This window comes from Gallinula chloropus (genome assembly GCF_964237585.1).
Source record: "Gallinula chloropus genome assembly, chromosome: 1".
Classification (NCBI taxonomy): domain Eukaryota; kingdom Metazoa; phylum Chordata; class Aves; order Gruiformes; family Rallidae; genus Gallinula; species Gallinula chloropus.
The window spans coordinates 200,177,034-200,195,908 of record NC_140085.1 but is presented as its reverse complement, the minus strand read 5'-3'; the positions used below and the strand labels follow the sequence as shown (position 1 = coordinate 200,195,908).

The following is an 18,875-nucleotide window of genomic DNA, read 5'->3' as shown; positions in this document are numbered from 1 at the left end:
GCACAATGCTCCAGCAGGGAGTGATTGCTGGGCCCCTGCAAATGCCCCACGGGGCCGCTCACCATGCAAGAACACCCCGTGACACCCCACCTGCAGCTCCCAAATGAGCTTGGGATGGGCTGGGCTTGACCTAACTGCTCAGTTGCCTTCACTCTACAATCACTGTGGCTGCTTTAACACCATCCAAGAAGAGAAGCAACGGAAACAACATATTTGTGTGGACGGTGTTCTTTCCTATAAAAGGTCTTAGGAGGCAAGATGTATTATTAATCTACCAGATCCTTGAACCAAAGCTTCAAGCTCTGTGCTAACAGAAAAGCTTTAGACTCAGCTCTGACCTCACATCAGTCTTAAATTATTGCGGTTGACTTGTTTCCATCCTTGACAAAACACTGTTTCATACAGAAAGAACTGTAACAGAATAAATCAATTGTTTAAGGTTTTCAAGCTTGTTAACTTCATCTCCTTGAAATCCGTCTAACTGGAGGCAAAGGATGCAGAGGAAGCCCTTAGTGGTGAATTTACATCTTAAAACCCAAGCCCAAAACTGACAGCAGGATAGTCCTGGGTAGTTTTGCTGTTCAGTCAATCCCACCCAGCTCTTCTAAAAAGCTTATATCAAGTGCTTCACTGAAATCACTGCTGCAGGAATGATCAACACCAATGTGGGAATCCGCTCCTGCATGCCTGGTCCTTGTGTTTGTGGAGAAAAGCTTGATAATGTGCACAGGCTGGAAATCCAAGAGATATATATAGCCTCCCACATACCTTTCTAAATCTGGTGCTTTTTTAGCCTCTTGAATCGTGGTTGGGACAGACTAGTGATTTGTGAAGCCAGGGCACAAGCCCACCTCCCTTTGCCGTGGAGGTAGGTCCCTCTCCAGCACTTGTTAAGCCTGTGGTGCGATTTGCCAGCTGTGGCACATGCAGAGTAAAAGCTCCAGAGTTACTGGAGCTGCCACCCCACTGTGTGTAGGAAACCACAAGCCAGGCTCCAGCAGCCTGGACCTGTGCTTCCCACAATGCCAGGGCCCCCATCTGGATACAGACCATGGGCACGCTGCACCTCCAAACCACGTAGCGAGGAAAGCCCAGCAGAGCCCAATTGGGAAGTGCAGGTACCTTCCCCAATTTCCACCTTCAGCTCACTCAGGAACAAAAGCAAAAACAAGTGGCGACGTGCAAAGCCCATGGTGTGGCCCCTGTGACATCAGCAGCTCTGGATTAGCACCTTGCTGGGTATCTCATCACCTGTCTCACACTGGTGGTGATGTAACAGCTGGCAGCTATTTCACACACATACAGGCTGCTCCCCATACATATGACATTAAAAGGTACCGTATGCAGATTAGTTCTGAGTTGATAAACCTCCAGAGCTCTGAGAAGAGGGTGACCTGGCTGTATCCCACGTTACAACACTCCTTCTTGGGTGAACTACAACCTCGGTCAGATTATTCTGACAAACAAAACATTTTGTTTTTTTAAAGCAGGAGCTCCAGGAAACCCTGTTACCTTTTCCTAACCACATCTAGAAAAGCAGATCCTTCTTCTCTACCTTGCTGATGCACAGCCAGACACCAGGCACAGAATCACAGAATCATTAAGGTTGGAAAAGACCTCCAAGATCATCTAGTCCAACCGTCCCTCTATCACCTCTATTACTCACTAAACCATGTCCCTAAGTACCTCATCCAACCTTTCCTTGAACAACCCGGGGACGGTGACTCCACCACCTCCCTGGGCAACACATTCCAATGCCCAACCACTCTTTCTAAGAAGAAATTTCTCCTCATTTCTATTCTGAACCTCCCCTGGTGCAACTTGCAGCCATTCCCTCTTGTTCTATCACTACTTTGCTGTGAGAAGAAGCTCACCCCCAGCTCACCACAACCTCCTTTCAAGTAGTTGTAGAGAGCAGTAAGGTCTCCCCGAGCCTTCTTTTCTCCAGGGTAAACAGTCCCAGTTCCCTCAGCTGCTCCTCATCAGACTTGTGTTCCAGACCTTGCACTACCTTTGTTGCCGTTCTCTGGATGTGCTCCACAGCCTCAATGCCTTTCTTGTAGTGAAGAGCCCAAAACTGAACACAGTATTCGAGGTGTGGCCTCACCAGAGCTGAGTACAGGATGTACAGGTGCATGTTCCCATCACCAAGACAGCACTCTGAGAGGAACGCTGCATGAAACTAAACCTCTCTGAAATTCAGACTGAACCCTACTGTGGTTCAAAGAAAAGTCATTGCATTTATTTTTCCTCACGTGCGTTGCAACCCAAGCGTGTACAAAAATCTCATCAGAAAGTCTGAACTTTTTTTGAGAAGCTCACCCTGAGTCTGTGTGCAGTTCTGGGCCCCACAATTTAAGAAGGATGTGAAGATTCTTGAATGTGTCCAGAGGAGGTAAACGAAGCTGGTGAATGGGCTGGAAGGAATGTCCTGTCAGGAGAGGCTGAGGAATTTGGGTTTGTCTAGTTAGGAGAAAAGGAGGATGAGGGGTGACCTCATGGTTGTCTGCAGCTTCCTGAGGAGGGCCATGGTGCTGATATTTTCCCCAGGGTATCCAGTGACAGGACATGTAGAAAAGGTTCAAAGTTGCACCAAAGGAGGTCTGGACATTAGGAAGCATTTCTTTGCCAAGAAGGTGGTCAAACACTGGAACAGCCTTCCTACAGAGGGGCTCGATGCCCCAAGCCCTTTGCAAGGCATCTGGAGAATGCCCTTAACAACAGGCTTTAACTTGGTCAGCCCTGACCTGATCAGGCAGTTGGACCAGATGGTTGGTGTAGGTCCCTTCCAACTGAAATACTCTAGTCTAACTTATGACTGTGACCTACAACAAAAAAATCTGCTGACTTTGGATCTGTTACTCCAGTAACAGCACATCTTCAGCTACTTGATTCTGTTACAGCTTTTTCTTTAGATCAGTGCAACCTCCACTAGAAGAAATTTTCACTTCCTATAAGTAGTTAGAGGCTATATCCAAGTTACTTCACATTGCTCATTGCCTGTTTAAGCAGACCAAACTTCTCTCCCCTGGAAAGGAAGGTTTGGCTTAGAAAAAATACTTTTTAAAGCACTTTCCTGAATTCTTAGCTGCATGATCCCAAGCAGATGCTCAGTTGGGTATCAGCTGGTTCCTGTGCCTCCCCTCTCCTGGGTGAGCCACAATCTGGCGAAGATGCCAGCTTCAGACAGCTCCTACCACAGCAAAGCAGATTTGCCAACACAGCAGTGGGGTTCCACAGCCCAACAGCCCTGCCCAATGCTGCTGGTTACCACAAAGACTCTGCTCTGCCTGTTATCTGCCATTATTTCCCAAAACACATCACCATGCAAGTCTCCTGCAGCCCTGGAGCAAAGATTTGCTGCAGGAAAAGAAAGCACCTCCACCAGCACTAAACAAAATTACAGGGGAGCAGAAGTACAGTCATAAACTGCGTCGGCGTTTCTCAGCAGCTCTGGGATTTCCCTCCCCTTCTTCTACACAGGGGAAAGAACAGTTCAGCCTCTTCTCCACCTGGTAACTCCTACAGCTGACCCACTCAAAGAGCCCACAGACATGGCGTGGGGAAGAGCCAGCGCAGCCTGGCAATTAAACTTCAGCAAGGTAACACCACCCCAAAAAAAAGGGCAAGGAAAAAAAGGAAAAGAGAAGAAAAAGCTTGGCTTTAAATAAAAAAAGAAGTCTCAAAAAAAAAATGATGTGTACAATCCCTCTTTTCCTCCAACTCTTTTTAGGTAGGAAAACCAGACAATTTGTCAAAGAGAACGGGGATTAATGAGCACCTTGTGCCTCTCTGCAAAATGTCTGTTCAGACACGACCGAGAATTTGACAACCCTCAGGGCTGATCTGTTTGTAGGAATGCCCAGGGAGCCCTCCAGCTCAGCCTCATTTTCTCTAATTTCTTCTGTTCTGACAGGAATAAAAGTGATGAAAGGGTGGCCCTACTTAGAATAAGATTTTTACGCACAAACAAGACATACTTCTCATGCTCCTTCCAGGTTCACCAAGACAGAACAGTTTTCACACCCAAAGCATGTAATTTAAACCCCTGTCCTGTTTTCAGAGGTGATGTTCAGCTGAAACTGTGGGAACAAAAGATTTCCCTCAAAATCACAAGGTTGGAAAAGACCTTTAAGATTGAGCCTAACTGGTCCTGTCCTATGCTAAACCGTATCTATAAGCGCCTCATCTACCTGTCTGTTACACACATCCAGGGATGGTGACTCAACCTCCTCCCTGGGCAGCCTGTTCCAGGCCCTGACAACTCTTTCAGTGAAGAACTTTTTCCTAACATCCAATCTGACCCTGCCCTGGCGCAGCTTTGTGCCATTTCCCCTTGTCCTATCTCCTGTCACTTGGCTGAAGAGACCATCGCCCACCTCTCTACAACCTCCTGTGTGGTAGTTGTAGGTCGTGATAAGGTCTCCCTTCAGCCTCCTCTTCTCAGGACTAAACATCCCCAGATGATACAGGAAAAACAGCTTGGGAAGTGTGCTGTGTGCTAATTCTTTGGTTCAGGACATTTTCCTGAAGGAAGGACACACTTAAGCATGTGTTTCACTTTAATACTCCGCTGACATGCCCCCAAAGTCGATGGGACTCAAGTCCACACTCTGTTGACTGAAGTGAGACTTCAGCCTGTGCTTGAATACCTTTCTGTTGGTGTCTGATGCAATCAGCTTTGGGGCATCCAAGATAAAGAGAGAGCTGTTTCCAAGAGAGTAAAAGGAAATTGGGATATTTTTAGGGCATCACATTCAAATGCCTCTAACTGAACAATGCGGCTTTTGTAAAATTAATAGCTGGAATATTTCTTTTTGCCTATAAAGGCCACAGGGAAGTCAGCGTTAAAATCTCTGCAGATGTCTTCATGAACAGTTAGTGTTGCTGCAAAAATTTTTCAACTTGAGTGTAGGAAATTCTGTGAATCAACTCATTTGGGTGCTGAGAAGAAGGCTGCAAAGATGACAGCAGCTACAAACCAACAGGTCGCTTTTCTAACCTGTCTGAACTTTGCAGTCAGAGATTTTCCCCAGAGCTGAGCTTGGGACATGGTGTCTCAGAGCAGCCTCTCCTCCTGAGGAGAGTGCCTCCAAGAACACCCTGATACCACACAGCAGAGTGAAAAATGAGCTCATATTTAGACTCCTAAATTGAGGGAGAAAATACCTGCAGCCTAAGCCCATTTGTGTATAAGTGGTGGGAAGACATAACTGAAACATCAGTGCAGGATCCTAAATAACTTATTTTGCCTGGGCCCTTGGAACCCAAAGCCAGAAGATCTGGAGTGCAAGCATCTCTCTATTGCCTTCAGCAAGCTCTCATTTTTAAGCACCTTCTACCTTCTTCGATTTGACTCGTGTTCTTGTCACACTGAGCAGCGCAGGAGACATCACCCCTCCCCACTGAACATGCCCCACTTGCATACAGAAAAGATGGTGCAGGAGCTCTGTAAAAGGGTTCCTGTGGAAAATTACCACATGGTTCCTTCAGAGATAAGGGGGCAGTGCTCTTTGAACCAACATGTTCAAAGGTGGGTGTCTGACATCAGCTCTTAGAAACGCAAAGAGCAGTCACCAAAAGTGTCTGACAACCAAACTACCCATGTCCAAACTACAGGCAACATCACCAACAGCTGGTACACTTCCAAAGAGCACTGAGCACCACACAAGCGTATTGTGGTGGACAGACCACTCTGAACAGGTGTGTCCATGCTCTTCAAATGCTTCTCACAGGCAGCTCTGCAGCCAGGATGTGGCTGCCCCAGCAACAGACTCTGCCCAGGGAAAGCTCCTGTGAGACAAGCATGGAAAGATGGAAGGTGAAAATCCCCAACTGAGGGGCATGTGATGAGCTGCTCTGTTTTTCCCTAGAGGAAGGGAAGCCCCATGGGCCTTGGGGCAGAGGATAATGCTTCTGGGAGACCACCATATAGAGGTGATGGTTAGACATGGCCTCTGGTGAATCCTCATTGCAGTGATGACTATGAAGAACAGCGTGGGGGACCGAAACGCAGAAGCATCGAGACGGATGCCCTTCCCAGACCCTATCCACCCCCTCCACGTACCTTCTGCAGTTTGTCTGCCTTCTCGTAGTACCCCTCCAGCTCCTGCCGCAGCACGTGGTTCTCCTCAGAGAGCATCTCCACCATCTGCTGCGCTCGCTCCACGATGGCGAAGGCGTCGGGTGTCAGCTGCTGGCCCGGCGGTGTTGGCGTCGGTGGCTGGGCAGCGGCAGGGGCCGGGAGCGGTGGCAAGGCTCCTGGGAGCAGAGGGCCCGCGGCGGCAGTGGCGGCCTGCGAGGACATGGGGCTGTGCTGCTGGGCTGGTGGCGGTGGGAAGGGCGGCTGGCATTGTCGGCTGCAGGGAAGCACAGGCAGGGGAGGCGTTAAAGCCACACGCCCTCCAAACGCACGCAGGAGCTTTCGCCTAATGACTGCACATTTTATTAATAGGGTTCTAACTGTACGGTTGTGATTCCAGCCCTCAGTCACTCCTAAATACCAACAATTGCAGCGGGGACCAGGTAAATTGTCTCCTCACCCGCTCTTGACAGTGATGTATAATCTGGCATGAACGGATAAAGGAAGCATTGACTTGAAAACGGCATTTCTGCCTAGGTGTGCAGCTAATATTTCAGCAGCCAGCCAGCCTCTCCCTGCCCCTGCCTTGCCACAAACCCCACCGCTGAGAAGCATAAGCCAGCAGGCTCGAAGGAAACACAAGGGATGCATTACTCACCCCTCGAACACTGCTCCCTGCCTGGAGCGAGACCGGCTGGTCGGCCGAACGGGGAGGCGAAGGGAAGTGATGTGAGCGAAGCAGCGTCCCCGAGCGGATTTAGCAAGCGGCAAAGGGAAGGGCTGCTGCGGAGCTGCTGGAGGTACAGCCCCAGTCAATCACAGCAAACCACTACAGCCATCTCCCTGAGCAAGACCTCATTGTGTCACTCCCTGACTAACGGCATCCATCACGCACTGGGCTTCTATCAGGGACAGGTAAGAAATAAGCTGGTGATGGACCTGCTTGTGGGCTAGGCTTTCTGTCAGTGGGAGGCTCTTTAATTCCTCTGAGCCACAATCTGCAATGGCTGGAGGATAACCCACCCTAGCAGTGAGGGCAGCTCTGTGGGGTGGCCAGGTGGGACTGGAGACCCTTGCTCCCATCCCGCGCTTCAGCCCCGTGAGCCCAGGCAGTGAGACTGCCCGTTTCAAGAGGGGGAAGATGAGGTAGGGAGAACCCCAATGCTTATCTACACCAGATCCACATCCACCCACCACACAGGTGGCCTCGGAGCCTCAGGAAGGGTGGGCAGCCCCACACAGAGCCTCACTGCACACAGGCTGAGCCATTCCTCAGCCCACATGCCAAAGCTGTGAAATTTCTTGTCTAAGAGACTCAACCCAGACCACGCGGGACACCCGTGTCAAAGCCAAGTTTGGCTAGAACATACACTGGCTGCTGGACTCCACCTGATCTCTGCAATCAAACACTTTCTGAAAGTTGTATTTTAGCTTAACCACAAGCTGTTAGGCCTGCAGTAGCTGTCGTTGCCTTTGTGTCTGTACTCTACACGAGGCAGGAGACCTAAAGAACAGATGTATTTACCCCGTTTGGCCTCAAAGACCCATGAGTGCTATTATTTAGACAGACATTTTTGTGCTGTATAAATACATAATAAATACGATTACCATTGCCTTCAGCACCTACACAGCTTCTCAAAGAGGAGTTTTCAAAAGCTCTCAGTGTTGGCCTAATTTTCCTGATAATAACACGTCACTGCCTTCAACTGCAGAAGAACAAGATGAAAAGCAAAGGCAATTTCAAAGCCCTGCCCTAAAAGTGAGCAGTGCTGATCCAACAAGCTTATTCCCACCAAGCCACACAACAGCAAGGAAAACCAGGAATTCAGCCATATCTTCTGTCTTTTACCTGCACAGCAAAATAATACCTTAAGGCTGAGTAACCCCATGTAAGTTAAAACAACCATGGAGGCAGCTCAGGATCAAGGGAGAGGGGTCATGCTCACCAGGCAGCTCCCATGACCACGACCAGCTCAGCGCCAGGCATGCTACTGCTCTGGCAGGGACATAGTCTAATTACACAGGAGATAAACATCTACAGAAAGTGGATAAAACTTTCCAAAGGACAGTAAGGCAGGGAGATGCTGTATGACACCTTACATGTGGCCAGCAAAACATACAGAAATTCACAGAAACGTAAAATGCTTTGGGTTGGAAGGGACATCAAAGACCACCTAGTTCCAACACCCTACCATGGGCAGGGACACCTTCACTAGCCCAGGTTGTCCAAAGCCCCATCCAACCTGGCCTTGAGCACTGCCAGGGATCCAGGGACAGCCACAGGTTCTCTGGGCACCCTGTGCCAGGGCCTCACCACCCTCACAGGGAAGAATTTCTTCCTAATGTCTCATCTAAATCTACTCTTTTTCAGTTTAAAACCATTTGGCCTTGTCATATAACCACAGAGTGATAAATGATTTTCATATGAGCACCCTTTAAGTATTGAAAGGCCACAATAAGGTCACAGAATCACTGAATGTTAGGAGTTGGAAGGGACCTCAAAAGATCATCTGGTCTGGAAGCCTTCTCTTCTCCAGGCTGAACAAGCCAAACTCCTTCAGCCTGTCTTCATAGCAGAGGTGCTCCAGCCCTCCCATTAGATTTGTGGCCTCCTCTGGACTCACTCCAACAGCCCCATGTCTGTCTTGTACTGGGGACCCCAGAGCTGGATGCAGCACTGCAGGTGGGGTCTCATGAGAGCAGAGGGGCAGAATCACCTCCCTTGACCTGCTGGCCACACTGGTTTTGATGCAGCCCAGGACACGGTTGGCTTTCTTGGCTGCAAGTGCACACTGCTGGGTCATATTGACCTTTTCATCAATCAACACCCCCAAGTCCTCCTCTGCAGTGCAGCTCTCAATTCCTTCAGCCCTCAGCCTGTATCGATACTGGGGATTACCCTGACTCATGTGCAGGACCTTGAATTTGTCCTTGTTGAACTTTATGAGGTTCACACAGACCTACTCCTCAAGCCTGTTGAGGTCCCTCTGGATGGCAACACTTCCCTCCAGTTAAGCAAGTATACCACTCAGCTTGGTGTCATCTGCAGACTTGCTGAGGGTGCACTCAATCCCACTATGTTATTTTTGAAGACATTACACAGTATTCATTTCAGTACAGACCCTTGAGGGACACCACTCATCACTTGCTTCCACAGGGACATTGAGCCATTCACTGTAAATACAGATGCAGCCATCCAGCCAATTCCTCATCCATCTAAGAGTCCATGCATCAATCATTGGATTTCAATCATTGGTTTCTTTTCCAATTTAGAGGCAAGGATGTTGGGGTGGACTAAATCAAAGGCCTCACAGAAGTCTAGGTAGATGACATCCACAGCTCCTTCCTCATCCACTGACAGTTACTCCATTGTAGGCGGTCACTAGGTTATTCAGGCTTGATTTGCCCTTGGTGAAGGGCAAATTACTTTGGCTGTCTCTAGTTACTTCCCTGTCTTCCATATGTTTCAACATAGCTTCCAGGAGGACCTGTTCCATGATCCTAGTGTTTCTTATGAAACGCTTTGAAGTTTTGCCTGTTGTTGCTGGTGAAAGCTCTGCCCACAGTGTCCCCACTCACCTGCCCTGTGCTACAGTGTGCACCACAGTGACCCCACAACAGCACCGAGAAGCAGGAGAAAGGAAGCTACAGCAGCTACACAAAAACACCCCTCACCGACTGACATGCCAGCAGCAGCCAAAAACCACCTCAGCCCTCCAAAGGAGAGGATGCTACTGCAGCTTTTTGCTCTGTACTGATAGCAGCAATTTGCTGTGCTGCTCAACATGGCCTTAGCAGGACAGGGATCATTCCAACAGGGAGCATATATATTTAATTTCAGGATGTTAGGCTGCACTGCTCTCTTGCACTTCTCATCAGAAAGGAAAGGAGTGTGCACCCCCACCCCAGAGGTGACTTTGTGTCTCTGCACTGTGGCCTATAGATGGGGCTCAGCAAAGCCCAGGGCTGGACAAAGCAGCACATCACAACTTCCCCTGAAATCCCCTTCAAGCAGTGGGTTCAAGGTAGCCCCAGAGCTCCCAGACACCAGCACTGTGTTAAGGTAACAGCTCCCTGCTCACCTGTCTTTGGAGTTTACTGCTTCTCCAGCCTACCTGCTGCTGGGACCTCATAGTAGCATACCCTGGGGAGGGGGATCACACTGACCTGGGGGCTCTGATTACCTTCCTTAGACCAAACCTATGTCTCCCAGCAATGCCTGGCAATCCAAGGCCATGTGAGCCAGTGAGCACAGTGCCAACCTTTTGGTTTCAAATTGGACCAGGGGAGATTCAGGTTAGATATCAAGAAGAATTTCTTCATTGAAAAGTTTGTCAAGTATTGGAACAGGATGCCCAGGGAGGTGGTGAAGTCAACATTCCTGGAGGTATCTAAAAGGTGTGTAGATGTTGTGTTTGGGGACACGGTCTAGAGGTGGATTAGGCAGGGTTAGGCTGTGGTTGGACTCGGATTCTATGATTCTAAGCTGCTCTTCAAAATGGCCAGGACAGCCCAACGTGGACGCAGCTCTCTCAGTGCTCCTGTCCTCCTAGTGCCCCAACACATAAATCCCAGCAAGGGACTTCATGACCCTCTTGGGGCTGGTATAATTTGCTTAAAAATCTGAACAATAAAGGGCATCATGCTTGTGGAGCTCACTCATGATGGGATGTCACTCATGATGCCAAAGGTGCTCCACAAGCATGTGTAAATGCAGGCAAGCACACAGCACCCCCTCAGCACTACTCACAGCCAGCCTACACTTGTGTGGGCAATTAATTCAACTAAGTGTGAGTTCATTTGCCTTTACCAAGATAAAACCCACAGCTGATTTTATATACAAGTAAAAGCCTGGCTGGCTGGACACAGTTACACCACTGCCAAGACACAGATTTGCTGCAGGTACAGATTTTCTTACTTCTATATGGAAATTAGTTACAGCAACACAACTAAATTGAATTGAAACCAGTGGAGATAGAGCAATTTTTCTTTTTCATAATGAAGTAGTACAATCTTTCATGATAGATACACCTTTAAATGCCTGAAGAAACTCTTGACACTGCAACTTGAGGGAAATCTCAACCTCCCACCAATTTAAGCTCTTCACATGCACTTCAGCCTGCCTGGCTTTAAGCTACAGAGGAAGAAGATGTCCTCCAGGATCTCAGTTTTATTGAACTGCAAACCACTTATTGAGCCACTAAAGATTTACACCCTCTAAGTAGCAACCAGGTAGCAGAGTCTCAATAGCTGGGGTGACGATTCTTCAAAGTGTTATCCAGTTTGGAAACTAAAAGGGCAAAATCGACGTTCTGTCTCTTGAAGGACATCTGTTCACCACACCAAACACACTGCTGACTCCCCTTTCACTCGCTTAATCTGCCCCAAGTTAATTCTGACTCAGCCTAATGCAAAATCTCCAAGTGAATATGCAATGAAAGCACCACAGCGACTCACACTAACAGCCCAGCGCTGGTAGGAACAGGAGCATTAGGACATCAGCTTCGTTCCCATCCAACCACCCGCGTAAAGCTCCCAAGAACTGAAGCAATCAGGATTATCCTGAGCTCCTTCAGGCTTAGTAAAGAATGACATCCACAAAATGCTTCTAGTGTATTTTAAACATCGATCTTACTCAGCTTTAGAGCAGGTTAAAATCTTCCAGACAAACACGTTTTCATCAAAAAATGTCCTTAGAAACACGAAACTGTGGAACATTTTGAGTTCTGGGTATCTGCAACACTTCAGCTACATTTCTATCGAAGACCTACAAATTGTTGTTGACATTACTATAGAAGTAGGGTTCCTATATCATAGAATCATAGAATGGCATGGGTTGGAAGGGCCCACAAGGATCATAGAGCCCCAACCCCAGGCTCCAGGCCTGGATCTACACAAGGTTGCCCAGGGCCCCATCCAACCTGGCCTTGAACACTTCCAGGGACGGGGCATTCACCACCTCTCTGGGCAGCCTGTTCCAGTGCCTAACCACTGTCTCTGTAAAAAACTTCCCCCGAATATCTAATCTAAACCTTCCCTCCTTTAGCTTAAATCCATTCCCCCTTGTCCTGCCATTATCTACCCTTTTAAAAAATTGATTCCCCTCCTGTTTCTCTGCTCTCTTCAGGGACGGGAAGGCTGCAATGAGGTCCCCCTGCAGCCTTCTCTTCTCTAGCCTCTCTTTGCAGGGGAGGTGCTCCAGCCCTCTAATCATCTTTGTGGCCTCCTCTGAACCCTCTCCAGCAGTTCTACATCTTTCTTGTATTGTGGCCCCAGATCTGGACACAGTACTCTAGATGGGGCCTCACGAGGGCAGAGTAGAGAGGGACAATCACCTCCCTGTCCCTGCTGGCCACTCCTCTTCTGATGGAGCCCAGGATACCATTGGCCTTGCAAGCTGCAAGAGTACACTGCTGGCTCATGTTATACTTTTGTAATGCAAAACAAAGAATTAAAGAAGAATAAAAGGAGGAAACCATCTTTTAGAAGGGCAAGGACCATGAAGACAATGAGCTTTCCAAGGGCTACCATGCTAGGGTCACCAGACCACACCCTCTGAAGCAATGTATAGCCTGATATATATATATTTATATATACAATATATCTTGTAATGCACTGTCTTCAGCAAAATACTTGACTGTAGACCTCACTTTCATGAGAAATCCCACAGAATTCAGCAAGGCCACCGAAACCCCAAATTTACCGATTCACAAATTTGTAGGGGTTGGAAGGGACCTCTTGGAGATCATCTAGTCCAACCCCCCTGCTACAGCAGGATCCCCTTGAGCAGGTTGCACAGGTAGGCATCCAGACAGGTCCTGAATATCTGTCCCAGTGCTTGGTCACACTCAAACTTTGGCATGGTCTTAACACATCTGATGTACAGGAACCCTTGGAAACAAGAATGTTCAACACACAGGAAGGAAGGGAATGTGGGGGGGAATCTGTAGCTGTGTGTCGGAATAAGAAACCCTGAAGGGACAATTAATGATAAAGTCCACTTGTAGTTGACCAGCTGCTGAAATCATATACACAGAACAGCTATAGCTTAATAAAGCTGAGCAGTATGAGGAAGTAACAAACCAAAAATGTCTGTAGATGTTCTGAAAAGGGAAAGCCACCTCTGCCTTGCCACAGGTACAACGCAGCTCTCCTCTGTGTTGGGACAGAGAACTGCCAGTGGAGCAGGGACTTTGTTTCCAAAATACCATGACCTTTACATTCATTATTAAAATGCCCTCCTCTAACCTATTTAGCTCATCTTTCTCCGAACACTTTGCTTTCCTTTGCCTCTAGGGCAGACCAGCCTACTTCATCTCTGGAAGACTCGCCAAGGGACTCAATCTCACAACTTCACATCTACTGTGGATGCTCCAGCTGAGTCATCAAAGAGAAAGAGGCTTTTCTGGGGTGCAGTTCATTGAAGCTGCCTTAGGCTTTTTTACCTTAAAGTCAGAGTAAAAAGCGTGTGAAAGGTGCTTATTCCTGCCCACTGACCTGGACCCTTGAGTCTGGAGATACTAACCTCAGCCTCAGGTGTCTACCAGACTTCAGCTGTGCTTTCTGCAGACTGAAGCAAACTTCAAATGCTGTTCTTTGTAGCCACAAATAATGCAGAGGAATCAGTGCTGTCACCATGGGGGGAAAAGAAAATCCTGGGAAAGCCTGTAAGCCCCTTCGGATGGTCATGACTCAAAAAAAACACAGTTACAGACCCATCATTAAATGCTGATAGGAGAAATGGGAGAAGACTTTCCATAGCCAAGATGCAGCCCTCATGGTATCCCCTGGCTTACAGAACCAGCAAGGGTCACAACACCTTGGCAACACAAAGCTGTATTTACAAATCATTTTGCAGAATTCACTGTTTTGTTAGTGATGGTTGTTAGTGCTTGAAAGACTTGGCCCGTCTGCTCCAGGGGTGACTACATTAAACATTTGCAAGGCAAAATTATCAGCTGAAAAGACACTGGCTGTATTAAACATATCTTCTGTAGTTAAGAGATGGGGTATTGTGTTTCTTCACAGGGATCCACACTCAGAATAGATACTCTTTGTAAAGCCCAGCTGATACTCAGCAAAGGCAAAGGTGCTTCCCTCAACCTCTGTGCTCCTAGAAGAACCATCCAAGATAACACAGAAAGGTAAAGAGAGATGACATGGGCATCACCCAAGCCATGGGAATGGCTTCATTTCTCTGTCATTTATTTTTAATGAAAGGCAGATTAGACCATCAGGAGAGGGTACAAAGCTCTTCTGCAGGGCTGCCAGCATCCACATCAGCTGGGAGCACAGCCTTCAACCCACACTTGCGCTCGGGTTATCTTCACAGAGAATCACCAACAGAAGTCAACCTGGGTGTGACATCCCTTGGCTTAGCCATGCTGCCAGCACGCCTGCCTGACTGCCTGGGGTGTCTTGGGGAGGAAAAAGAGCTCTCTGTAGTCCCCTCAGCAGTCACAGACATGTGGTTGAATGAGTAAATATCAACAGGTTGTCTGAAAACAGCGGTAATGTGTGTAGGGGGGGTTTAATACACAAATAACCAGAGAAGCCACAGACTATTCCAGCAGTTAAATATAGGCTTCTACATCCAGGCAGGGTGGAATGTTATCCCACTAAAACCAGCCCAGATTTATTTTTCAGTTGCATGCTGTCTTTTGAAATGTATGGATTAGATTGGAATGAAAAAGTGCCTGCCATGAGAGTAGTCCCCTCGACAAGCAATGGTGGTTCCAGTTCAAGGCTTCACTGGCATTATACACACATTTTATTAACAGCCCAGAGAAAGAAATCATTCAGGATAAAAGCCACCTGGATCTGACAAGGGCAGCTGGGACCAATGAAGGGGATTCACTGCATTGAGCGATCTGGATCACTGCGTAAGCAGGGCACAGAGAAACAGTATGGACTTGAGCAGGTCCAACTTCATCCACCCAGGAATAAACACAGCAAGCAAGGGTGGGAAACCTGACCCTGGGCTGTGACTACCCTCACATGCCTGACGGGGTAACAAGCTGGATGGGGAGTTCCTGGGGTACCACGTCCGAACCAGCAAGTGTTAATTAGCTACATAAAAGAGAACACTGAGTCGCACTGCAGAGGTGATACTGTATCTGAACAGCCTGTGCTGCAGTGCCCAGCTAGCTTCCCAGTGAAAAAAGGGGTTTGACAACAGCACAATAGTTAAGGGGCTCTGGACTCAAGCTGTTAGATGCATTAAAGGGCTGACAGCACTGGGTTCCTCACTGTATCTGACAAAGATATTGCATAATCCCAGTTGGTAACTAGAAAATACAAGCTAAGCCCAAGATGCAGACCTGTGCCAGAGATGTCAATTAGCTAGTGGAACAAGTCTGTAAAGGCCCTGATGGATTCTCCAGACAGAGAGTGTTATAATCACCCAGACTCAATGTTTTCCAAACTGGAATTAATTCACAGCATTGTGCAAACGACTAAATTAGATTATTCCAAGCCCTTTTACTTCACAAGCTGCAACTCTCTGAACATCTACCTAAGGAAAGTGAGCAAAGCCTCCATTCAGGAATAGCTGCACATCTAGGAAAGGAAAAGTTTTCTGAAGATTATTACACTTGGCCAACTAAAAGCATTCAGAAGTCATGAGTCAGGGCCCCAAGCATCATGCAACTGGCTTAAAAATACTGATATTTTAAACCAGGAACAAATATTAGCTTGTTTTTATTTGCCTTCTGGGTTTTCTTCTTTTTAAGCTTCAGCATTTAAGCTCTGCTGTGCAGTTGTGATGTCCACAAAGCAGAAGCCACTGAGTCTAATTTATATGAATGCTGAAATTACTGCAGCATCATACGACTCTGAGGTTTTCAGGACAATATCAAATACAGCAAAGTTGTGAGAGTTCACCACAGTGATTATAAAGGCAAGATTCCCTTTAAAACCAGCCACATGCAAGAAAACCCCCAAAACCAACAAAAAAAGACAACCAAAGAGCAAATTGAAAAGGAGTTTCAGCCATCCCATCTCCTTCAACAGCTCTCTGCCAGAAATGGTAGGTTTCAAACCACAATTCCCTCATCGCAGAAGGACCGAGGTGGGGGCGAGCGGAGGATTGGTGACCCTACAGCTCCTCTCCCTCCCTAGTATCTGTGGGTGCTTTCCCTGGACTGATACAGCACTTTTCCGGAAGGCAGAAGCCTTTTGCACAGGCCCTATCCAGAGGATGCCAGGCTGGATGGGTTGGGGAACAGCTATGGCCAGGAAATGCTGGGATTTATGAGATTCCCATCTGACCACGGGCAAAGCTCTGTTTCCATTAGCTTCTTTCCCAGGCCCTCCTAAAGAGATGAAAGCTGGAATTTCTCACCTCACTTGCTCCTCTAACAGAAAAAAAACAGCCTCTCCAGACCCTACTTTTCCATTAGCCATATGAAACCAGGCAGCCCCCTACCTCAACCTCTCTTAGCTCCATCCCAGCCAGACAGCTGGCTGTGAGCCTCCCCAGGGCCCAGGTAAGGGGGGAAGAAGCAGTGAGTAAGAGCAGCACAGGAAGGTTTGTGCTTGGGAGCCATCCTGCAGTGTAACACAGATCCTGGCTCTCCTCCAGCAGTGCCCAGGGGCTGCCACCCAGACAAGTCCTCTAGCAGAGATGGGGCTGGCATCCCCAGACAGGTAACCTGCCTTAACCCTCTCCATTGAGACAAACATTTGGGGCAGAGGCCATTGTGTGAAATTGCATTTTAACCAGACGTGGGCAAGCCCATCCCATGACGCAGCCCCAGACACGTACTGGGATGCACTGGAGCACAGCTGCTGCTGACTGAGAAATGGCAAGTGATGAGCACACCGGGATTACTGCCACTTCCTAAAGACTTTTGTCACCCAACTCTTCCCAGGTAGCAGAGCCATAAGGGGATCCTGCTGCCCACACAGTTATTAGCTGGGATATGGCAAAGGAGAAGAGACCAAACCAGTTCACATCAACGAAGAACAAGTTTGGGCAATGCCAGCACTGAGTATTTCAGTGCAACCAAGCAAAGTGAAAGGTTGACATTCGGGTATCACAGAAATAAAGATAAGGATGGAGGTCACTGCTTGCCAACATCTCCTGCACAGCCCAACGTTCCCCCCACAGCTGCTGCCGCTGAGCGAAGCAATCGCACAACACACGTTCTGCAAGTGAGCAACTGTCCTGCTAGTGCTAACTACCACATAAAACAGAGCTGGCAGGAACACACAGGCAGGAAACATCCTCCAAAATCCAGGTACCACAAGAAAGGAGCTAAGAAGGACCTGAAAATCTCCATCTTCATGCCATGATCCAGAACCTCCTTAAAGCAAGCTCAAGAGAGACCATACGCCTTAGACCAAACTTAGCTTTGGTGAAACACCCCCCAGCTGTGCCAACCTCCTAACCTGTCTCTGGAAATGCATGTTGGAAGAGCCAGCAAGAATATATGCAGACTGAGAGGTGTCTAGGACCTTGCCGAGCAGCAAGAAAGACATCAACCAAGGTTTTTAGTAAGTCTGCAAACTGCTCTGCCATGCTGCTAGTCCACTGCTGCACAACACATCCCACCAGTGCCCCTGAACTCACCAGAAGGGACGTTTCTCCACTGCCATGCAAAGAAAACAGCACGCAGGGGTAGCAGGCATCTGCTCTGTGGTGTGATTTGGGGGTTAAACCACGCTGCCTTACTGGGAATGAACAGTAACCACCATCATGAGCCAGAGGGTTGCTTGGGTGATCCAGCAGCACCTAGAGATAAAGCTGAGGGCTGGCCCACACTGCAGTGTGGAAAGCTCTGCTGAAGTCAAGGGGTTTCTCAGCATTAACTTTGCTGATCAGGCACCTGGAAAAAGTTTTGAAACTGGTCCTAAAGGGTTTCCTATTCAACACCAGTGCTGCTCCCAGTTAGCTGCAGCAGTGCATACAGCACCCAGGTCTTCTCGCTTACACAGACTCAGCAGAACAGACTCCAGAGGTACAGAATCAGATTATATTTCCAAGAGTAATGAAAAACCACAAACCAGCTCCTCCTCTGTGGGGATGACTGCATTCATAGAATCACAGAATGCATTAGGTTGGAAGGCACCTTTAAAGGCCATCTAGTCCAACCTCCCTGCAGTGAGCAGGGACATACTCACTAGATCAGGTCACTCAGAGCCCCATCAAGCCTGACCTTGAGTATCTCCAGGATGGGGCCTTCACTACATCTCTGGGCAATCTGTTCCAGTGATCCACCACCCTCTTACTGAAGAACTTTTTCCTAGTTTCCAATCTAAATCTCCCCTTTTCTAGTTTAAAATAGTTACCCCTGGTCCTATTGCTACATGCCCTTACGAACAGTTCTTCCCCAGCTTTCTTATAGGCACCTTTCAGGTATAGGCACCTTTCAGGTATTGGTATTCAGTGCCGGAGAGGTTTGTAGCACCACAAATGGCTGCAGCAGCCCCAACTTCAGCCCACTGCCCTTGAGTTCATATAGCTGTTTCTTAGCAAAACCAGAGATTTTCAACAAGCTCTTAAAAATATCATCTCGCTCTGAAGAAACTGCACAAACTCCACACAGTGGCAGGCTGGCAATCAAAACACGTGCGTAGCTGGAGGAAAGCCAGCAGGGCTCAGCATGGGCCCTCCGCTTGTCACAACTGCTTTGCAGCTTTCATCAAAGACACGCTCTGAGTTCCTCCCTGTCTTGACAGGAAACCCATCACTTCTGCACATATAGAAGGGCAGAGCTCTCTCTCCCTCATTTCATGCCTTAGAAATTTTGGAAAGGAAGAGCCAGGTCAGCTGCAGCATCTTTCTTCTGTG

General features: G+C 48.1%; 1 protein-coding gene across 1 annotated transcript in view; it reads right to left on the bottom strand.

Annotated features, from left to right (window-relative positions):
- Positions 1 to 18,875, bottom strand: part of AMOTL1 (angiomotin like 1) — a 63,149-nt gene that overhangs the window by 28,476 nt on the left and 15,798 nt on the right. Inside the window, exon 4 of the mRNA XM_084279213.1 lies at positions 6,068 to 6,359. Within this exon, the coding sequence (XP_084135339.1) occupies positions 6,068 to 6,359 (292 nt within the window). The remainder of the gene's footprint in view (positions 1 to 6,067; positions 6,360 to 18,875) is intronic.